Source organism: Lampetra fluviatilis, chromosome 3, assembly GCF_964198595.1.
Source record: "Lampetra fluviatilis chromosome 3, kcLamFluv1.1, whole genome shotgun sequence".
Lineage (NCBI taxonomy): Eukaryota > Metazoa > Chordata > Hyperoartia > Petromyzontiformes > Petromyzontidae > Lampetra > Lampetra fluviatilis.
Window position 1 is genome coordinate 28,930,003 of NC_136277.1, and position 23,884 is coordinate 28,953,886.

The 23,884-nt window shown below is 49.7% G+C and overlaps 1 protein-coding gene across 3 annotated transcripts in view; it reads right to left on the reverse strand.

Moving 5' to 3' along the window:
- Positions 1-8,563: 8,563 nt before the first annotated feature.
- Positions 8,564-23,884, reverse strand: part of LOC144949651 (histidine decarboxylase-like) — a 33,321-nt gene continuing 18,000 nt past the window's right edge. For 2 of the 3 annotated variants that reach the window (XM_078879640.1, XM_078879648.1), the window contains exons 2-12: positions 18,792-18,964; positions 18,538-18,651; positions 17,684-17,806; positions 17,021-17,161; positions 15,812-15,955; positions 14,515-14,581; positions 14,072-14,234; positions 13,575-13,665; positions 11,029-11,127; positions 10,806-10,907; positions 8,564-9,323 (exon numbers count right to left, since the gene is read on the reverse strand). In XM_078879640.1, the coding sequence (XP_078735766.1) occupies positions 9,033-9,323; positions 10,806-10,907; positions 11,029-11,127; positions 13,575-13,665; positions 14,072-14,234; positions 14,515-14,581; positions 15,812-15,955; positions 17,021-17,161; positions 17,684-17,806; positions 18,538-18,651; positions 18,792-18,964 (1,508 nt within the window). In that variant the 3' untranslated portion in view covers positions 8,564-9,032. The remainder of the gene's footprint in view (positions 9,324-10,805; positions 10,908-11,028; positions 11,128-13,574; positions 13,666-14,071; positions 14,235-14,514; positions 14,582-15,811; positions 15,956-17,020; positions 17,162-17,683; positions 17,807-18,537; positions 18,652-18,791; positions 18,965-23,884) is intronic. The other variant, XM_078879656.1, reaches the window with a different exon arrangement.

The window sequence follows — 23,884 nt, forward strand, 5'->3', positions numbered from 1 at the left end:
TTGAATCCACTTCTCCCAAAACTAGGTGGCGAGAGGGGTACCGCAGTGTAAAATTATCTCCCTTGCTGGGTATGCAAGCGGTCGTGGGTTCGATCCCAACCCTGACGCCTGCTGATATTTGGAGTTTGCGTGTCTCTCTCCCTTGTGGTTTCCCCTCAACTTTAAAAACATTTGTTTCGTTTATTTAGCTGCTATAAATTGTCACATGATAAGCACTTCGTTGCGCTATTATATGTGACCAGGTTGCTTCTGAAAAAGAGCTAATAGCTGATCGGGCTTGACCTGATAAATAAAAGTTTATAGCTTTACATATTATAACTGTTCAATAACTAAAGACTTTTCACCATAGGTGGTACCAATTTCTCCTCTGACCCATGGAATACAGACCAATGGGCATGAGGTTTTAAAGCATGTCCAGGCAGTGATAGTATACAGTACATTCCCAAATTATATTTTATACCAAAAATAACTTTACCTTTATTCCCCCAATGACAAATGTGTATTTCAAGTTCAAAAACTATGTATCAGATAAAATGACAATCTTAATTTTAGAACTTTCGTGACTGCAGGAATTATTATTTGTTTCTTTCGGTTAAGTCACGTCTAAAGATAAAATAATAAATTAAATTAAATAATAGAATACGACGTTTCGATTGCAACACAAGCAATCATCATCAGGTATAATGAAATAGCGACATAAAATCTAACCAGAAAACTATAGACAGACATATTAGCAGACAGATATCACCAAGATACATAGCGAGAGCAACACAGGTGTAATGCGGGCGTAAGCGACCTTCCGGAGGTGACGTCACGGGGGGTGGAGTCATGTGACGTGGGGGGAAGGTTCGGGGGCCTTAAGCGGGTAAACCGGAAGGGGAAGGCAGTCGGGGTGTGAGCGGAAAAGAGTGAGGCCACGCGGGCAAGTGTGGAGAGGGGGGGGCGCCGACGGCCATCGGGAGCCAACCCCGAAGATAAGAGGAAGCTGCGGAGTGGTGTGCAGCTGGGGAGGAGACAGCCAGGAGGGCTGCGTGTGAGAGGCAGCGGTGTGGCTGCCAGGAGGAGCTGCGGAGAGAGAGAGAGAGGGGGCTGCTTGTTAGAGGCAGCGGTGTGGCTGCCAGGAGGAGCTGCGGAGAGAGAGAGAGAGAGCAAGAAGCTGTGAGAGCTGCGGAGGGAGAAGAGCAGCAGAGAGTACAGCCAAGGGGGGCTGTGTGAGAGAAACAGCAGCGGAGCTGCTGTTGTGGATCGGGCCGACATTGGAGTCAGCACCGTGGAGAAGCTACAGAGTAAAGACAGCCGTGTGGGTGTACAGCACGAACCGAATAATAAAGGACACTGAGCCAGACATCGTGGTCCAGTCGTTTATTACACTGGTGTCGGAAGTGCAACGGCATGTCGAAACAAGTGAGGAAGAAAGTTACTCCGGCGCCTGCATCGGCTTCTTCGTCCGACGACGACGAACTCCCTCCAACCACGGATCCTGTTGGGGTGGTGGAGGAGAGCCCGGCTGAGGCGACCACGGGAACAGGAGTGGAGGATGTTGGCGCGGTGGCGGGTCCGTCCACATCATCAGACGCGGATCAACGATGGCAAGCGATGGCGGTACAACTGGAGGCACTTAAGGACGTCCTGGCGCATCTATGCCATCTCGTCGCGCCAGGGACGATGGATGATGCAAGTGGTGCTCCGCGGGCCGCCTCGTTGCCTGTCCTGCCGCCGCCATTGCCCACGCGGCAAGAGGCCGCCATTTTGCGCGCTCCGTGGCGCCAAACCGCCATCTTGGCCACGCCGCGGGCCGACGCCATTTTGAATTTGCCATCACAACCACCACCATTGGAAGACGGCGGGAAGAGGAGTCGGAGTCGCCACCTTACAACGGTTAAAGAATTTTCCGTCGGTGGGGACTGGAGCGCGTTCGCCTGCCGCTTCTTGGCGGCGGTACGCACAGCAAGATGGACCGATGCGGAGGCTTTGGAGGTGTTGCCGACTCTCCTGGACGACGAATCTGTCCGATTCTTCCGTTCCATAGCGACCGATAAGAAGGCAACTTTACGTGGTGTTTTTCAAGAAATGGCCGATGCTTATGAGCCACCAGATGATGCGCATCGGCGATTCGCTCAACGACAACGAGCACCAGAGGAGTCGCCCGTGGCGTTCAGGGGTGCGGTGCTGGAGCTGGCCATGGCAGCTTATCCTGAGACGCCACAGGACCTGCTTGAGCCTCTCATATTAGGGAAAATGTTGGAGCTGTCTCGGGATCTAGGGATCCCCATGCCTGTGTGTGGGCATGAGAAGCTAACTTCCCGGATGGCTGCTAAGTGTCTCGATGCGCAATTCAACCTCCGTCGCTGGAAACAAGTGACGGCGTGGACGGGGGGGCCCGTCAAGGAAGGGGAGGCGCTGGGGTGGAACCCTGCGCAGGCCGTCTATGTTCCGGATGACCGGGGCCCTCAACAACTGACGGCCGCCTCCGCTCCATGGACGGGACGCGGCGGGTCGAGACCGCGCGCGGTGCTACCAGAACGGGGCCGTCAGGAGGCGAGGCCTGCGCTTCGGCGCAACGAGGCCGAATGTTTCCGCTGCGGGCGTAGGGGCCACTACGCCAGAGACTGCTGGGCCCGCTTCCCGGCTCCGCCGCAGCAGGAGGCCTCGGCACCGGTCAAGTCGGCTAAAGATCCTCCGAAACAGGCATGTCGGCACGCACCAGACACTCGGCAAGGCTTTCCACCTCACCCACCACCTGTGTTGCGCGATCCTATTGTTGTTGTTAAAGAAAGGCCATCGACGGGGCCTTTTCATTCAGTTACGCAGTGGCGCAAATTGGCACGGAGAGTTGTCGCGGCCGCTACGGGTTCGTCCACTGTACCGGGGTCCATACAAGGTGTGGACGTGCGCATTTTGGTTGACTCGGGGGCGTCTGCGACTATTATATCGGATGTCATTTTCCATCTGTTGGGCATTCCGTCGGGGGCTGTGCGTCCGGTTTATGGGTCGTGCGTCGCTGCGAACGGGGGTAGCATGGGTATCGTGGGTCAGGTGGATGCTAAGATATCTATTGGGGATGTGTCGGCCTCGGGTGTTGTGTTGATATCGAGATCTTTGGCGGTTCCTTGTTTGTTAGGCCCATTTTGATCAAAATCAATGAGAATTGTATTGAACTGCCGGGGGGCCGTCAAATCTCGTTCCTGCCGTCGCCCTGGGGGCGACCTGCTTCGGCCGTACAAGTGCAGGCGCTGTCCGTCGCATCTGTGGACATCCCACCTGGTACACAGATGCTTATACCCTTGCGGTATCGGAAGCCCCTGCCTGATCGGCTAGGAGCAGTAGGGGTCTTGTTGTCACCGTCCGCCACGATATCAACCGGGTTGGCGTTAGTGGGGGCACAGACCATCGTCCGGCCGGATCAATTACCGTTTTTACAGGTGCTTAATGCGGGGGGAGAAAACGTCCGTGTCCCGGCCGGTACGGTTGTGGCACATGCCACTACGGCGTTTGCGACCCATGATTGTCCACATAGCCGGGGAGTTGTTGCTGGGGTTTCCGAGCCAAGGAGTTCGGATGATCGTTGGGTTGCTCATTTATGTGACGAAAATTCTTCCCTGTCCATGGAGCAACGTGGTGCGCTGCGTAAATTGTTGTTGACATATTCCGATGTGTTCAGCTCCGATGATTTGGATTTGGGCCGCACTTCCTTGCTTTACCATCACATTGAGACGGGCGATGCTGCCCCTATTCGATTAAATTCGCATCGGATGAGTCCTGCGGAGCGTGAACACGTACGGGGGGCAGTGGAAGACATGTTGGCTGCGGACATTATATCGCCATCTAACAGCCCATGGGGCGCTCCAGTCGTTTTGGTTAAGAAGAAGGATGGCAAATTGCGATTTTGTGTTGATTTCCGCAAATTGAATAAGATATCGGTGGCAGATGCGTACCCCCTGCCGCGTATGGATGACTCCCTCGACGCATTGTCGGGGGCTAAGTTCTTTTCCACACTGGACCTCTCTTCGGGATTTTGGCAGCTTCCCCTTGACGAGTCCTCACGGGAGAAAACCGCATTCCGTACGCCGCAGGGGTTATTTCAATTCAACTGTCTCCCGATGGGATTGAATGCGGCCCCTGCTACATTTCAAAGATTGATGGAGCTCGTTTTGACGGGGTTGCAGTGGGAGACATGTCTTATATATTTGGACGATATCATTGTCTTCAGCCGCACATTCGATGAACATTTGACGCGGCTGGAGACAGTGTTCACGAGGATGCGTTCTGCCAAATTGAAATTCAAACCAAAGAAATGTCACCTACTGCAACGGTCCGTCCGCTATTTGGGGCACATCGTGAGCGCTGAGGGAGTGTCCACGGATCCGGAAAAGACGGCGTGCGTCCGGGATTGGCCGACTCCGGCCACCGTGGGGGATGTTCGGCGGTTTTTGGGATTTGCCTCGTATTACCGAAGATTCGTGCCGGGTTTTGCGACGATTGCGAGGCCCTTGCATCTCCTTACGGGTAAAGGACGGAAGTTTGTTTGGGGACAGCCGGAGGAGGCGGCCTTTCGGAGTCTGCGTGATCTATTGGCCACGGCCCCAACATTGGATTATCCCGATTTCGATCACCCATTCATTCTTGATACGGACGCGAGTGACACAGGTATTGGGGCGGTGTTATCACAGTCTAAAGGGGGTGTAGAGCGTGTCGTGGCGTATGGTAGCCGAGTCTTGTCTCCTGCGGAAACCCGCTACTGTGTCACTCGCAGAGAACTATTGGCGGTTGTTTTTTTCCTACGGCAATTTCGACCATACCTCTACGGTCGTTCTTTTATTGTGCGTACGGATCATGCGGCCTTGCAATATGCCCTTAAAATTGACCAGCCATCCGGACAGTTAGCACGTTGGTTGGACACGCTACAGGAATTTTCCTTCCAAATTCAACATCGGAAGGGAGTGCGCCATGCGAACGCTGACGCACTTTCCAGATTACCGCGGCGCGCCCCTTGTAAATGTGAGTCGGGGACGCATAGGTGTTCGCCGATTCCAAACCCCCCTCAGCCGCTCACGTTGGCTGTCGAGAAGTCGGACACTCCGATGGAACCGGGACCGGCTGACGGGGTTTTGAATCTGCCGCGGTCTGTCTGGATCCGGGAACAGATGATGGATGAGTCATTGGTGTCCTTGCGGAAGCGGTCTGCTAAGGACAATGGGAGTCCGAGTACGGCTGTGGGGCCGCAAACCGCTCTCCGAGATGGTCTGCTTATGTGGCGGGAGGGGTTCCAGGAACGTTGGCGACTGGTGGTACCAACGTCCTTGCGGTTCGAGTTGATTAGAACCCTCCATTGTGACACTCTCTTACATTTGGGGGTGCAGAAGACCTTGTTGACGTTGCAACGTCATTATTTTTGGCACGGCATGGCGACAGATGTCGTAGGGCACGTGCGCGCGTGCCCTGCGTGTGCACAACGTAAGCCGCCGAAACATCCTTACGTGCCGCCTCTCCAGTCGATTCAGGTGTCTCGAGTCAATGAATTGGTGGCGCTGGACATATTGGGACCTTTTCCACCATCGGCGAGGGGTAATAAATATTTGCTGGTAGGGGTTGAGTACCTCTCCCGTTGGCCGATGGCCTGGCCGTTGCCCGATCAGTCGGCCGCGGCCATTACCGACGCCTTTTTGTTTGGGTATATTATGGATAAGGGGGCGCCTGAGAGACTCCTCACGGACCAGGGCAGGAATTTCTCTTCTAAATTATTGGCGGAAGTGTGCGCGGGCCTTGGGACTAAGAAAGTACGGACATCCCCATACCATCCGCAGACGGATGGTATGGTTGAACGGCTGAACAGGACGTTGTCTGCCATGCTTTGCCATACCGTGAGTGAACAACAATCAGATTGGGATCTGCACATCCCCGGGGTGCTTTCGGCGTACAGGATGACGCCTCATGCGGCTACAGGATATTCGCCGTTTTACCTTATGTATGGTCGGGAAAACGTGCCGCCGGTGGATGTGCAATTGGGAACTGGGGTGAAGGGACCGCGTAAACCACTTCCTGAATACATTCAGGACACGGTTCGCCGAGTCACGGAGGCGCGGGAGAATGCCCGCGTGGCTACGGCCAAAGCCCAGGCCCGGAACGAGCGATATGCGCGACGGTCTGAGGGGGAGTGCCCTTGGAAGGTTGGGGACCTAGCCTGGCTTCATTGTCCACAGGTACGTCCGGGGACCTCGCCGAAATTGCACAAACCCTGGCATGGTCCCGTACGCCTCATTGCGGTTCCCAACCCACAGTCAGCACGCGTCCAGATTGGGTCTCGTCGCTGGGTTGTGCATACGTCGCGCTTGAAACCATATGTTGCTCCCTTACATGATGCGTCATCCCCCAATGTTGCCTTGCCGGGGTCTGTTGCTGCTGACTCTCCCCTGCCTGCGTCCATTGATCTCGCTAGAGCGCCTGTCGTACCTGTTCCAGACAGGCCGGCCGTGACATTGCGGGGGACGAGGGGCCCTGCTCGGAGGACGCCTGCCAGGTCTGCGGGACCTTCGAGCCCTGCAGCTCTTCCGACCCAGCTGCGGGCACGGTCACAGGACAAGCCCAAGACTAACTCTTTAGGGACACGGGACGTCGGTGGACTTCCGGCTACGACAGGGGGATTACCCCCTGTCATTCCTCGACTTTCATCGCGTTCCCGTTCTGCGAGTGGGCCGCCGACCGTCCGGGACGGGCCGGCGACCCGCACACGTTCCAAATCGCTTACGTTTCGTTGATTGTTGCTGTCTTGTTATTTTTTTCTTACAGTTGTATTTATTGCATGCTTTTGTACGTTCGTTGATGTTAATTGCGTTGTTGTTGTTCTTGCTGTTACACTATATGCTTAGTGTCCTTTAGGGGGGGAAGCTCGGTTCGCCGCATTACGATTTGCTATTGGTCAGCCGAGGTCGGCTGGGATTTTTCTACGGGGGAGGGTGGTGTAATGCGGGCGTAAGCGACCTTCCGGAGGTGACGTCACGGGGGGTGGAGTCATGTGACGTGGGGGGAAGGTTCGGGGGCCTTAAGCGGGTAAACCGGAAGGGGAAGGCAGTCGGGGTGTGAGCGGAAAAGAGTGAGGCCACGCGGGCAAGTGTGGAGAGGGGGGGGGCGCCGACGGCCATCGGGAGCCAACCCCGAAGATAAGAGGAAGCTGCGGAGTGGTGTGCAGCTGGGGAGGAGACAGCCAGGAGGGCTGCGTGTGAGAGGCAGCGGTGTGGCTGCCAGGAGGAGCTGCGGAGAGAGAGAGAGAGGGGGCTGCTTGTTAGAGGCAGCGGTGTGGCTGCCAGGAGGAGCTGCGGAGAGAGAGAGAGAGAGCAAGAAGCTGTGAGAGCTGCGGAGGGAGAAGAGCAGCAGAGAGTACAGCCAAGGGGGGCTGTGTGAGAGAAACAGCAGCGGAGCTGCTGTTGTGGATCGGGCCGACATTGGAGTCAGCACCGTGGAGAAGCTACAGAGTAAAGACAGCCGTGTGGGTGTACAGCACGAACCGAATAATAAAGGACACTGAGCCAGACATCGTGGTCCAGTCGTTTATTACACAGGTAACAGAGAGGGGTGATCGTCTCTGTGTGGTGGCCTTAAATAGACAGAGGGGGGGGCGGAGGGTTAGAGAAAAAATTAGCATATCAATGAGTGGTCAACAGACGTGGTGCTGCGAATGCGATGGCACGGCAAGCAAACCTGAAAATCAGGAGGACACACTAAAATTAAATAACCTAGTAAAATATCGAAATGTAATGTAATACAACACAGAGGGTCGGTCAACACACAATTAACGCATAGCCTGGTTGATTACGTATTTCAAAGATTGCTAAGTTAGAATTTAAGTGTGAACAATCTAAAGAGAGGACACAGGCAGAGAAAACAAGTCGCCAGAGAGAGAGAAAAAAGATAAGCTTAAAACTTCCCCGTAGAAGTGGTTCAATCTTAATTTTAGAACTTTCGTGACTGCAGGAATTATTATTTGTTTCTTTCGGTTAAGTCACGTCTAAAGATAAAATAATAAATCATCATGATGATTGCTTGTGTTGCAATCGAAACGTCGTATTCTATTATTTAATTTAATTTATTATTTTATCTTTAGACGTGACTTAACCGAAAGAAACAAATAATAATTCCTGCAGTCACGAAAGTTCTAAAATTAAGATTGAACCACTTCTACGGGGAAGTTTTAAGCTTATCTTTTTTCTCTCTCTCTGGCGACTTGTTTTCTCTGCCTGTGTCCTCTCTTTAGATTGTTCACACTTAAATTCTAACTTAGCAATCTTTGAAATACGTAATCAACCAGGCTATGCGTTAATTGTGTGTTGACCGACCCTCTGTGTTGTATTACATTACATTTCGATATTTTACTAGGTTATTTAATTTTAGTGTGTCCTTCTCCTGATTTTCAGGCTTGCTTGCCATGCCATCGCATTCGCAGCACCACGTCTGTTGACCACTCATTGATATGCTAATTTTTTCTCTAACCCTCCGCCCCCCCCTCTGTCTATTTAAGGCCACCACACAGAGACGATCACCCCTCTCTGTTACCTGTGTTGCTCTCGCTATGTATCTTGGTGATATCTGTCTGCTAATATGTCTGTCTATAGTTTTCTGGTTAGATTTTATGTCGCTATTTCATTATACCTGATGATGATTGCTTGTGTTGCAATCGAAACGTCGTATTCTATTATTTAATTTAATTTATTATTTTATCTTTAGACGTGACTTAACCGAAAGAAACAAATAATAAAAGATAAAATGACATTAAAATTGTTTATGAAAGAACATCTATCCATATGCCCCCATCATTCAGTACCCACAACTTGTATTACATCGCTTCCAAATTAAATGTTGAAAATATCAATGGAGGCAGATCTAGAAACTTCTAGGAGGTGGGGGGGGGGGGTGATCATAAAATCTCAAACTTTTTTAATCAGGCCCTCAAGTAAATACAACATTATTTGGTGAATATCAGGGAGATTTCCACCATCTGGCACGAGAGAGCTCTTAACTCCTGGCCAGTGCCATGACCTCTAGACACCCTTGACTTGACTCTGGTGGTCAAGGGTAGTCTCTTCCTCTCTGCCGCCCACAATGCAGGTCTCCATTCCGCTCGTGTCGTCTTTGGCTGCTGAGCCCTGCAGCAGGTCTGTAGCAGCCTGCGACACGAGCCGCCAGTCCCGTAGCACATCCGCCTCTGTGGTGAACTGAGACGTGATGACGAAGCGGATGATGAACTTCTCCCCGGCCATGGCTGGCGCCACAAACAGCTGCTGTGACTCATTGAGTCGCCTGAGAAGTGTCTTTGTCAGTTCGTTTGGGCCCTGCAACGAGAACAGGCTCAATATAATAAGGTGCTTGAATAAAGCAATGTCTATTTTATTGCAGCCGTTAAACCTTTCTACCTCTCAACAGGTTAACAGCGATGAAAAATAAGAATAGGTTTTACCCTTTCTGGCAATAAAACCTATTATTATTTTTCATACTTTGATATTGGCAAAATGGTCCCATAAATATGGTCACATCTTTCCTAGCCTGCAGCCATCTACATCGGTTGGTTGTCATCCACCGTGTTAGTATACCACTCCACCAATCGAAGGGTTCTGTGTATGAGCTTAACGGTCTTGCAGTCCACAACTGAAAGTAAGAGGGTTTAACTGGATAAGAAGACTCAAAGAGTGACATAAAGCCACAGGCTAGGTAACTAATTATATTCTCCTAGCCTTTTGCCCGGCAAGGACAGGTGTATTTCAGTAAATCTGAAACTTGCAAGCGAAAAGCAGACCGCGACGTGATTGCATCAATTCGTGTGAAATTTGTAAGGCCGTGGTGACACAGACCTATTTCATTTTAAGGTTATAATCCCTTGTTCACCATGACGTCCTTTTTACGTCTATGTCTCAATAGCGTGACGTGAGGGACCTGCCTTTGTAGTGAGGGTTGTAAGTTGACGCTGAGGAGGGGGTAGGAGGCGCCTCGCCCCCCCATGTGGAGTGACGTCATCCGCTAATTATTATTAATGGAGGGGGTGGTGTCCATTTGGAAGACGTTACCTGTTCATGATTATTAATGAGGGGGGCTGGCCGACATGGAGTGACGTCACACGCAGGACACGCAGACATTCTTGGCTCATTATAGTAGTAAATTATATTTAAGATTTATATAGGGCCCTTTCCAGGGCCCTCTACAATGCAAGCTAACGGCGGTACACAAAGGGGCAAAAGGGGAGCAACGGGTGGGGTGGAGCAGCTGTCAGTGAGGGGGGTGATGGAGGGATAGAGGGACAGGGGCTGGGAATGGAGCATGATGTTGCAGGGGTAGGGAAGGAGTAATAATGTGGAGTGTGATGGTGAATGAGGGTGACAGATGGGTGCAACGTGCATGAGAGGCAGCTAGTTATGGGGCACGTGCATGAAGTGGTAAGATAGGTGGTATGGCTGGACATGGACGAGGGTAGGTGAAGGGTAGTAGGGGCAGAGGTCTGGTGGCCGGATCGTTGAGCTGATTGAGGAGCAGAGTGGATGACTGGGGGAGAGATGTGGTTAGGTGCACATAGAGAAAATTACACGTGGGAGCTGGGTCAGGAATTAGGGTCGTAGTAGGAAGTGGACCGGGAGTGGGTTAGAAGTGGGGGAAGGAACCGGTAGGGGTGGAGGCAGTGGAAGTGAATAAGCGATAGAAAAAAGAAAGGACCTGAGGGCAGAGCAAAAGGAGGAAAGCGAGGGGGAGAGTCTAACGTGGAGGCCAGTAATTAAAAGCGTTCCATTGCATCTGCAATTTCATGGGGAAAAGCTGTAAAATCTCACCTGGAGACGAAACACAACGAGTCCCAAGTTGCTCTTCGCTGGAATTTCGAAGTGGGGGTCTTCCCTGACGAGGCTTTCAAAATACCTTGCAAGTTTATTGGTCTGTAGAAAAACATACAACATTGATATACCCCTTCCACAATTAGTATAAGTAAATATGATCATTGGTTTCAACTGTCCTGAGTGTCAGTGACTAGGAGCGCATGTCACACGAGGCCCTCACCCTGCGCACGTGGTCCTGCAGGCCGTCCAGCCCGAACGAGCGAATCACAAACCACAGCTTGAGCGAGCGGAAACGCACAGTCAGGGGGATCTGCCAGTGCTGCACGAAAACACCACCCCGATCATTAACACAAATTTCACAGCACAATCATGTAATGTACTTGGCATGAGGACAGTTGCTGAATCATGGTGGGTGAAAATATGAGCCCCCCTCATTTAATAGTGCTCATTAGCTCCCTTGACTACTTGATATGGGCCCCCATGTCCACCTCCCGCCCCCCCCCCAACTTCCACAACGTTCCCACATATCTAAGCAAAATTATAACGGCGTGGGTGTCACTGGTTACAGCAAAAATGACATTATATCTGTGTTTTCTTACAGAATGCAGAGAAACATGTTCAATACAATGGAACCGCTGTTAAATACATCAGAATAGACTTTCATATTAAGGTCAATTGCTGAGCTAAACTATGTTTTTTTAAAGAGAGAGAACAAGTTTAACTAATTTTATTGACATCTTGACAAGATGGTGCTTTCTGATGTTATCTGCTGTATTCTCAGAGCAAATATACCCACATAAAATGTTCGAGTGTGTTTGTGAAATAATTTAAGATTGTATAAAGGCGATCAAACTCTTTGCACCAAGAATATCAGAGCTGTTGGCCTGGTACGCCTAGACATAATGTAATAGAGCATAAACTGTTCTTAGGTTTTTTCGGTAAAGTCACGTAGGTAAAAAAATAAAATAAAAATTGGTCTCTATGGTCAAGGACATGGTACTATCTCCTGATTATATCCTCGTCAGTTTTGATGTAGTATCTCTGTTTACCAAAGTCCCAGTGCCTGACACCCTAACAATAATTGAGGACTTGGTCCAACATGGATTGAATTCGGATGTACCTGCGCTGGTTAGGCATTGCCTCATCAACACTTATTTTACCTGGAATGGCACCTTCTACAAACAGAATGAGGGTACCCCTATGGGCTCCCCCTTGTCACCAGTGATAGCCAATATGTTCATGGAAAAGTTTGAATCAGACGCCATCCAGACATCCACCCTGCGTCCTTCCCTGTGGAAAAGGTATGTGGATGCCACTTTCGTCATTTGGCCACATGGCCTCCCAGCATTGAACCACTTCTTGGACCACATCAATTCCAGACACCCATCCATCAGATTCACCATGGAAGTGGAGAAAGATGGCAAACTACCATTCTTAGATATTCTGTTTGAGAGGAGACCTGACGGATCCTTGGGACATTCTGTCTACAGGAAAGCCACCCACACAGATTCCTACTTGAAACCCGATTCCCACCACCACCCATCTCAAAAGAATTATCTCATCAAAACGCTATACCACAGAGCTCATGGCATTTCTGACCAACACGACCTGGCCAGTGAATTAAGACATGTACATCAGGCCCTCAGGATGAACGGATACTCTGACCGCACCATCCGCCAAGCTGTTTCTCCCACCATACAGAAACAGCCACTTGAAACTCCGATCAAAACTATCACGTTGCCATACATAGCAGGCGTGACCAAAAAGATCTCCAAACTTCTAAACAAACATAAGATCCAAGTCTGATTCAGTACAGTACATAAAATCCGTGATCTAATTCCATCTGTGAAGGATGTCATCCCTGACTTGCAATACCCTGGAGTCTATAAACTGAGTTGCAGCTGTGGTGATTGTTACATTGGGGAAACGAAACGTCGTGTCTCTGATTGTGTCCGCGAGCACAAGTCAGATCTGAAACACGGCAAAATTGAGTCTTTCACCGTTGCCGATCATTGCTACAACGCTGTGGGCTCTCATGATATTGTTTTTTTTCCGAGACCAAGGTGCTCTGGCAAACCCTCTGGCTACCATCAAAGGTTTGTACACGAAGCCATCCAGATATACAAACAGACATAATTTCAACCGTGATGATGGGTACAAACTGAGTAATCATTGGAAAGATATTATTAACCATGAAAAAAAGATTTAACTACACATTTTGGACCATCTTATTTGACAGGTACTATTCTACTTTACCGAGTGTTAACATCCCCAGTGTTTAACAGCACTCTCCTTTTTTGTATTTGGATGGCCACCAACACTGGGTAAAACAACATGTGCATTGTCGTTCTCTTCTAGCATCATGTGCACCTTTAGCATGTGACCTGTTGTTCTCTTTTAGCCCCCCCCCCCCCCCCCGCAATACGTTCCATTCATTGGCTACAACACTCAGATAAGCTCCTCCCCCTCTCAACTTGTATTTATGAACTTGTATTTTGAAATTTTTTGCCACACTTGATACACTAAATCTAGCTGTGACGGTTCTACCTGATGACGGAGACTTGTGTTGCCTCCGAAACGTGATTTATTATTTTATTTCTATTTTTACTTTTATTAATTTTTTTAGCTACGTGACTTTACCGAAAAAACCTAATAGTATGATTCCTTGCAGTCACGAAAGCTTCAAATCTAGAAATAATCTGTTCTCTTCCACGAATGCATGCCATTTTACGAGCAAAGCATGTTAAGTGCAGCAAATTCACCCACCATGAAGTCTATGACCGAACCGGAGTGCTCGTGCTGTAAGTAGTGCGGCTCCACGCAGAACGTGCTCTGCAGACTCCGCTTGTCCGCCACCCTGGCACAGTGAGTCGGGCTCTTAGCTTGCGGTCAAGTGTAGGAGGCTTGCCAATAAGAGGCATGCGATTACGTAGCTGAACTGTGACAGTTGGTTCAAGAGGTGTCACAGTGGGTGGGATATCTTTCATTCAATGCCCTTGTAGCATTCATGAAACCGATCAGTCGGTTGCCAGTGGGGTGGGAATGCTGTCACGGCACTCTTTGGCACTTCACTTCGCAGAAGACAGGATATCGAAGCATATTAAACAGGTATATATGATTGGTTTCCAGGTCATATAAATATCTGACATTGAGAAGTGAAACATAAAATCCAAATAAACAAACCTTAAGAGCTTGTGTTTCGTGCAACAAGGCAAACATGATCTTGTCCAAAACGTATTTTGCACGATTCACGGAGGCCTCACCAAAATACGGCGCAGTCCTGATTCACCATCATCCACTTGCCCATGTTGACCACGAACGAGTCGGCAAACTCTACCCCGCGCAGGGGGTCACGCAGCTCGGGACACAGGAAGGCAGTGCCCGCGTACGCCGCGTCAACGTGCAGCCACAGCCCCTCCTGGCGGCCTGAGTGGATTGCAAGAAAAGCCAATAATCGTGTTTCACCCTGATGTTTGGCTCTTGCTTGTAAAAAGGTTTCCTAAACCAGGTCTAAACAAATGAGTTACAGTAAGCAAACATTTTGCTCCTGCTTTAAAATCTCATTGGTAAGGACTTAAGTTTGTGTGTATGTATGTCGAACTTCTTTCGCACCGTACGTAGCCAACCGTGATAATCGGAGGTGCGATTAGAATGGTTATGAACTTAGGGTGTTAGGAATAAGAGAAATTCAAAGACCACATCTCACAGATTGGGCCCAGTTCAGCCATGTTGTCAAACGCGCAGACGCCTGTTGTGCCAAGGGTTGCGCACACCTATACACGTACGCACAAGATGCATGGTGGTGAGAGCACGAAAGCATTAATACACACGTAGTTCTTTTACCAAGAGAGCTATCGTCATCTGAGCCATATTGTTTGTGGAAACGATCAAACAAACTGAGTAGCTCTGTTGCATATATCCTGTCAGCTTACATGGCTAATTAGCAGGGAAATTACACCCCCATCATATCTTTTGTTCCATACAAGTGTAATAAAGCACTTTGACGATGATCTGTAGTTCGTGTCTTCTTTATTGTGTATTTCTCGTCGGCTGGACAGCTCCGTGTTCTCTTCACACAGACACCGCTCCACTCTCGTTCCGTGCGTTAGATGTTGTTGCTCCGCGCACAACTCGCTCACGCTTCCCCGCTCCAGCCCGCCACGTGGCCGCTGGCGTGCCGGAGGCGCGAGACATGGTCTCGCCTCTAGACTCCACACACTGACCCCGAGCTTCCCCCGCCTATAGCCACGCCCCCTCACGAACCTTCTGGATGGTTACCCACAAGAACCATTCAGCTCCGCCCTTGAACTTGGCGTATCCATCTAATTGGCTGATGGCTGAAGCGGCGGAGCCTATCCCACCGATCGGCGACCGTCGGTGAACTCTCGTATTACACAAGTGACACCAAGTACCACATCTAATTGAACCACACCAAAGCCAAAATTTTAATTAATGTGAAAGTTGTTGCATCCTTGTCATGTTCATATTGTGGCCTGGTTGTGTTGCAAAGCACTTTCTTGCAGCATAACTGAATGAATGGGGTTTCCAGAGTACGTGATATCATCAAGTTATGTTGATAAGTAACAGTGGCTATATGTGTGAAGCTTAAAAGTTAAGAATCCTTCAAATAGAATCAATACAAGTACTATATGACTCCTGTGAACAAATATTCAAGTATGTGGTGCAGAATCTCAATAGAAATACAAACCCCATTATGAGTAATTCAGTAACTTCTAGGCAGTCAAATACAGTACTGTACAACATGGAGGTTTCTGACATATGTGTGGAATTTCAGTGTTTTGCCTTGCATGTGTAGGCTCTTAGATGTTCCAGTATCCTATGAACATATGAACATTCTCTAAAAACAAATTGTCTAAATGGCCCCAGACACTCAGTGATGGGGTTTTTTTCTGGGTAATCCAATCAAGTACAGTACTGTAATAATAAATGTTTGTGAACATTGCATCGATAAACAAATTCACGCTTGGAGTTAAGTAACTCACGAAGAACGGGACAAGTCCCTGTGCTCGGTCCTCCTCCACGGCGCGTCGGAGCGTCTCCCCGCGCAGCGAGAACTCCAAGTCCGTGGGCAGCGAGCGCAGCCTCACCAGCGACACGAGGCTCGCCTTCAGCACTGACGAGTGAGCCTGGCGGTCGTCAGAATTCACCTTCATTCGTACTCTTTAATTATGTATGGATGTATGTTGAACGTCTTTCGCACAGTCCGTAGCCAAACGTGCTAATCGGAGGTGTGACTAGATTTAAGTTTAGAGAGGGAAAATAAGTAGAAGCAGGCAGCATTTTCCACACGCTCTGATTGAAGCATCATTCATTAAAAGTGTACGATAATGTTCAATATTCTTTTACTAGGTTGTTAGGGGGCGCCTAAGGCGCCCCCTAACAACCACAGCCTGCAACGTCCCTGAACAACCACAGCCTGCAGCACCCCCCAACAGACTGGTCAAGTGATCCACTCGCACAGCGTGCGGTGGGCCTTGATCCAGCAGTGGATTTAAGCACCAAAAAAACTCGAATACTAATGTAATGGACAGAGCACGGCTCTCCCTCAGGGCAGCAGTGGATAGAGCATGGCTCTCCCTCGGGGCAGCAGCGGAGCGAGCACGGCTCTGCCTCAGGGCAGCAGTGGAGAGAGTGCGTCTGGCTCCCTCACGGCAGCAGTGGAGACAGCGCGGCTCTCCCTCAAGCCAGCAGTGGAGAGCACGGGGGTCCCTCAGGGCAGCAGTGGACGGAGCATGGCTCTGCCTCACTCTGACTCACCCATCTCCTCTGAGCTGCATGTGATCGTGTGTGTGTGAGTGAGCTGTGTGTATGAGTGAGCCGTGTGTGAGTGGATCGACCGTCAGCTTTCCGTGGCTGCGTCTCCGGCGCTGTGGCCGTCATGTTGCTGCTTCTCGGGCCTCCGAGGTGCGGGGTGCACCACATACGGAAGTGGCCAGCTCGCGGTCACGTGACGCACTTCAACCAATCTGGGAGCGTACATGTTTGGGAGGGCGTACCTCTGGTTGGCTGCTAGCTTGCGGTCACGTGACGCACTTCAACCAATCCGGGGGTGTTAATCACAGTCACAGAAGGACAGATCTGGGCTATTATATATGTGAATTAAAATGAAAATTTGTGTGTGGGGGGGGAGAAATAATTTTTTTTTTAAACATAAGGTGGGCACGAGCATTAGAGAGTGTAGACTGGCACACCTGGTCTGAGGTGTATCCCACAAGTCGTGAGTTGAGGAGTGCATCATTGCCGATGTCCTGGCTCACATCCCCGCGTAACTGTGTAAGAGCGCGTGTCCGTGCCGCCAGGAGGGCCAGCATGGTGGATTCGCTCACTGAGCTCTGTTCGACAAATACGCAAGTACACACGCACACACAATTTTGGGATGAGTGCAACAAACTGATACATTAATAATTATAATTGATCAAAAGTTTTTTTTAAAATGGTCCACTGACCTTGGAGGCAACTATGCTACACATGCAGGCAATGCAAGCACCCTGATGAACAAATGTGACAGTAGGTCACTATTACATTGCGGTTACTATGACAATTGCTATCACTCATTTATATCAACTGGCCACTTCTAGCATTCAAATCTCTTCTTAAACACATCACTTCCAACTTGTATTTCCCACAGCGCCATCATATCAATTCTCCTGTCTGTCTTGATTTGAAGCGTTCGTGACTGCAGGAATCCATACTCTTTTGAGTATGGTCTCCTGTCTGTCTCCACTCTCCACCCCTTAAATGTTTGCTTCTAATCTTTCTTGCCTATTCTGTTAATCGTTTTAGATGTATTTAGATTTTAAATGTACTGCTTTGTAAACCAAAGTGTTGCAAATATGATGATATAGATGAAGGACCTGTATGACTCCACCTCCACATCCGTCTGGGTGATCATGTCGAAAGGTGTCAGGGAGGGACAGCATGTTCACCAGCCAGTCCGTCATCACTATCTGCAGCTCCGTGGAGGCCGGGTTAGATGCCTGGCCCAGATCACGCATCAACAGTTACAAAACACAAACGGTCCCCTTATTACCATAGTTTTAATAATAGCGTTGGAGCTCCTCAATATCCAATAAAACAAGGAATTTTACTTGAATCAAATAACCTTCCTACAGTCTCAGCTTGCAAATAAATTGTATATTGAATTTGTAAAAAAAACAATTCTTGCACGTGTTTTTTTTTCTGTAAATAAAAAAAATCTGAATTTTTTTTGGGCCAGATTAAGTCTGCCCATGTTAAACATTCGTGGCAAGCAATATCTGATCTTCCCTGGACCCCCCCCCCCCAATTCACTGAATATATATTTTTTACTTACATATCTTAAAATATATCCATTAACACGTTTTATTCAACATTACGCGATTTTATATAAAATGTAAATACTTCATTTGCTGTAATGATTGTGTAATAAACTATTAAAATTATTTAGCAAATGTTTTCAAACTTTAGTTAAATTTGTACATTTGTATTGTTACCTTTGCATCTTGTTCTCAAAACGTTTCCAAATGTCTTCATTTAACTAAGATGCATATCTCAAAGAGTTCCCGCATGATTTTTGATGGTTGTCCATCGATCTGTTTTATATGTACTGTCACTCATTGTGTATGCACCGAGCCTGGCACAAGCGCTGTGTGGTGACATCACCGCCACTTAGTGGTGAATAGTCGTTGCTGTCGTTATGCAAATACGGCACTTTTACACACAGACGTACCCATGTGAAGCCGACACAATTCATCCCAGTCGCCAGCATGTCACCAAGAAGCGATGGGTACGAGTTGAGTGCTGGGAAATATCCATGCATGTGTGGGCTCTGCCAGTGTGCAATCTGCATGCACGCCACAACTTGCATTAATACAGCAGAAAATAAATAGTGGTCCGATGTTTTTTCAGGTTACACCACATGTTGTAAAGCATGATCCTGGCTGGATCCTATCTTATTCACGTTTCTCTGGCTGGGTGCATTACCCCAGGCATGATGAGCCGCTCCACGTCCTCAAAGATTCTCTCCCAGGGTTCTCCTTGCTGCGCGGGGCCAGGGGGCAGCAGGGGACGGAGGTAGCCAGGCCGCACGGATGGGATCACAGGCCGGTCACGTAGCCCAGTTAGATACGCGGCGATGTAGTCCACCATCTCCTTACCTGTTTAGAAACAATACAATACTTGTGTAATGAAAGAGCGCCACCTAGGGGGTTACAGGGGACATCTGCACGGCCACCGCTGGGTAACCGGTATCCAAATCGGGAATAGGGATTAAATCTAGGCCAAAGGTAATGGGCGGAGCTACGGAGAATATTCGAGAATCAACTAGAGGGTTCCACGAGGGGGCGTGGCTGTAGGCGGAGCTTAGCTCTGCCGGGGGGCATATAAGCAGAGGCAGTAGAGGACTCGAGGTTGGTGTGGGGAGCCTGGAGTCCGGTCTGCATCATCACCTACCTCTACTCGCCAACGGCTACGTGGCGGGCTCTGCCAGCGAAGCCTTCTCTCCTCCCAGCGCGCTGCCAGCCTGCAGCTAGCGTGGAGAGAGAAAGAGACGTGCCGCGACGGTGGAAGAGGGAGAGCGTGCGTCACGGCAGTAGAGAGAGAGAAGCCATCCAGAGAGAGAGAGCAGTGCTGTGTGGACATTCTGTTAAATAAAAGACACCAGTCCAGAGTCGTTGTGGAAGTCGTTTATTACATTGGAGTCAGAAGTGGTTCTTCTGGAGACGGAAACATACAACAGAAAGAGAAATGTCCAAGCATCTCAAGAAGAAGAACCCACCTGTTGATTCTTCCGACGATGACGAGGCGGTGACCCAGGACCTGCCGACCCCGGGTTCCATGGTCCCGGTTACAGGAACCACGGCTGGTGAAGTTGCCGCGCCAGAGCAGCTGGAGTCGCTGCGGACAGTGCTTCTCCAGCTGGTATCGCTCGTCACCTCGTCCACGTCGTCAGGGCGCCCGCAGAAGGTACTGCTGAGGGGTGACGTGCAGAGGCTCCAGACTGGAGCCTCGGAGAGTCCCCCTGCGGAAACGACGGCCGCCGTCGCGGGCACTGGGGAAGCTTCTGCCATTACGCGCGCTGTGGAGACCACGCGGCAGGACGCCGCCATCTTGGGCGGCGTGGCTGAGGCGCGGTCGGAGCCCGCCATTTCCAGTGAACCGCGGTGCGCGCTGGCTGCGGGGGCTGCTGCTCCTGCTAGGCAACACGGGGCTGAGCGTACCCGCCAGCTTCCGCACGTAAAATAATTCATCGCTGCCGGCGGTGATTGGAGTGCCTTCACTTGGAGGTTTGATGCAGCGTTCCAGTCGGTGCAATGGTCAGAGGAGGAGGCGCTGGTCGCTTTTCCAACTGTCCTGGACGACAATGCTCTAGCGGTCTTTAGATCGATCCCTCCTGAGAAGAAGAAGACGCTTGAAAGTGTTTATGCCAAAATTGCGGAGGTCTATGAACCACCTTCCAGCACCTGATGAAAGTTTATGCAACGGAGAAGGGGAAGCTCAGAGTCTCCGCTCGCCTACTGAAGTGCCCTTATAGCATTGGCTTTGGCCGCCTACCCCGATGTTAAGCAGGAGGTTCTTGACTCATTGGTCATGGACTGCATGTTGGCCTTGGCAAGGGACATTGGAGTGGTCTTGCCCTCTTGCGGGCATGATGTGCTAGGTGTCTTCACGCGCATGAGAGCCTGCAGTGCTGGTCCCAGATGGCTGCGTGGACGGGCGACCATGCTCGGGATGGTGAGCCCAAGAGGTGGTCACCGACTAAAGTGGTGGACATCCCACCGGAGCACGCAACTGCTGAGGGCAGTTGGCCACTGCTGTGCCTCGTTGGGGTCGGGGTTCAGATGACCCTTCGCGATGCCGGAGGTTCGGTGGTCTGCATCAGCAGGAGGATGGGGATGCCCGGCGGACGGCCATCACTTGCTTCAGGTGTGGCCGCTTGGGCCACTTCGTGAGGGAGTGTAGGGGCTGCCCTCGATCGCCGACTCTGCCTGCTGCTCCGGCTCCTGCTGTTTCTCCGACGGATCACCATCATCGCCCAAAACTCAAGCTCGTAACGAGCGTTGTGCACGAAGGTCTGGCCGCGGAATGCCGTGGTCTGTGGGTGATCGGGCCTGGCTTCATTGCCCTCAGATGCCTTTGGGAGAGGTGCCTTTGGCCATTGGGCATCTCTCTCAAATTTTGCAGGCTGTGGCAGGGGCCTGTGGAGTCGGTTGAAATTCGGCATCCTCATTGTGTGCACATCCGGGCGGGATCCCGTCGTTGGTTCGTTCACACGTCCCGGTTGAAACCATTCTTTCCTCCGCGCGTCGGTTCGTCATCTCCAAAGATTGGCTTGCCGGGGACTGATGCATCCGACGCGCCAACCCAGTTGCCGGTTGATCCCCCGAAAGACTCTGTTTTGCCGCCCACAGCCGCCCAGGCCCTGAGGACTTCTGCTGCTGACAACTCCGCTCGAGCCAGCCCTACGTTGGCTGCATCCGCTGCCGCACTGTCGGCACTTCCACCTCTGGCTGCGTCGGAGCCAGCGAGGCCGCACGTTCCAAGTCGAGCCGATTTCGTTAATCCTTCCTATTTCACGCTGGTTTTTTCGTGTTCGTTCGTTGCGTTCAATTTTATGCATTCTGTTATTGTTGTTCTGATTCTCGCCGGGTTCTGCGGTATTGCTCTCCCATTATCTCCATTATCTGGGTTAACCTTTTTCTTGGTTCTTTCGGTAAAGTCACGTAGAAGGTAAATAATAAAATAATAAAAATAAAACATTATAAAATAATTCTCACGACGTTTCGGCCACAACGCAAGCAGCCGTCCTCAGGTGTAGAACGGGTCTGTCGGAAAGACAGCGTCTGAATGAAACACCACCAGGCATGGAGCGTATATTTAAGCTGGGTTGGAGGGGGAAGAGCGCATTGACAAAATAATTTGCATGTCAAGAGGAATTTAGCATATTTATGGGAAATGCAGATATGGGATTAGTCATAACTTGTGGAATGCGTAGGTGATGGGCGGGGGGTTTCAAAGTCATAATATGCCCGTGCATTATGCAGGATTAGCAGCATCAACGGGAGGGAGTATGGTTAGCATTAATAAAGGGAAGGAATGTTAATAGTATGGAGCTGCAGCAACTAATATGCGTATAGACTATACATTGTAATATTACACTATGTATTATTCTACCCACCCTACTGTATACCACACTGCTGTATATTCACTATACAATTACCTTATACATTGTATTAAACATTACACTTTTATACTATTTATTATTATACAATCTGCTATACACTATACCATTGACCGTCGCGTGAAAGGTACTAAGAGGAAGCAACGAAATATGTCAATGGGAGAGTGGTGATAGGAGACTTGCAGCGGAGCAAAGAATCCATTCCCTGCGGAGAATAAAAGATATATAGTCAATGCCAGTGAGTGGACTGCAGTCTGAAAGTCACCTTAAACGTGAACACAATCAGTTAAGATTCAAAATGGTTTATTACGTCCTTCCAATGATTGCTGAGCCAGAATCCATCTTCTTGGCTGAAATTGTCTCTGTGTTTGTATATGTGGGTCGCCTCATGAACGAATCTCTCATGGTAGCCAGATGGCTTGCAGAGAACCTCTGTCTTGTCTGGAACCACAACATACACTACCCTGGCGTCTACAAACTAAGTTGCCTCTGTGGTAGCAGTTACATTGGAGAAACCAAACGACATATCTCGGACCGCATCCGTGAACATAAAGCAGACCTGAAACATGGTAGGACAAACACCTCAGCCGTGGCAGATCACTGTTACAATTCAGTGGGCTCACATGACATTGACTTCTCCAAGACTGCAGTCACGAAAGATTTAAATCGAAATTTGGGTTAACCTTCTTCCTAGCCGGGATGGCTAGTGTTTTTTATCCCGGAGGGGCGGGGGGTGTAATGAGAGCACACCGACGGGCGACGGAGGGCTGCATATGCACTTCTGAATCGGTCATAGCCAATCAGGGCAAACGGTTCCATCTGGGCCAAAGTTCATAGGCGGAGCTCATGGGTACATGTGGGAACCATCGGTAAGGTTCTGAGGGGGGGCGTGGTTAGAGGTGGCGCTTTGCTCCACCGAGAGGGATATAAGAAGAGGCAAGGGGAGGACTTGGGGTCGGTGTGGAAGCCTGGGTTCGGACTGCATTTCCGCCATCTCGTCATGCCACCTGGCAGCCTCGAGGGCCGAAGCTCTCCTGACTCCCGGCGCGCCGTCGACCAGCGGTGCGCGGGGAAGCGAGAGCGAGGGAAGCCGCGTGGGAACGGAGGAGCAGTGAGCGCGTGCATGTGACGAGAGGGAAAGAGGGTGACCATACAGAAGGGAGTGCGGAGCTGAGCAGTCATCACTAAATACAGGACGCAAGTCTCAACCTGTCGTGGAAGTCTTTTATTACATACTAGTGGAAGTACCCGGCTTTGCCCGGGTGAAAAATATATTTCTTAAAAACCTTACATATATATACACAGATACTAAGGTATTGTCAAAGCCCGGTGGGCTGTTTGTACATTTCTCCACCAACAAATATATGAGAGGCTTTCACAAGTCCAAAAAGTTGCAGAAAGTGTGGGGTAAATAGTTGATGTCAAAAGGTTTCCGAAAATTGTGGTCTCCCCCCCCCTCAAAAAATATATTTACCCCTCGTAAGTATATATACTAACAACACCTTACATACAACAGAGGAAGTGGTATCTATTGACTCTGTAGTAGTATCTACTGACTGTACCGTAGTATCTACTGAGCCAGTAGTAGCTGCTGACTGTGTAGTAGTATTTAGTGACTGTAATAACTACTGACCATAGTAGTATTTACTGGGCCTACAGTAGTATCTACCGACTATATACTCGTAACGACTAACTGTATAGTATCTGCTGACTCTATAGTTGTATCCACTGACTATAGTAGTAACTACAAAATCTATAGCAGTATCTACTCACTCTATAATAGTATCTACTGACTCTAGTAGCTACTCACCGTGGTAGTATGTACTGACTGTATAGTAGTATATACTGACTGTAGCAGTATTGACTGACTGTAGTGGTATATACTGACTGTTTTAGT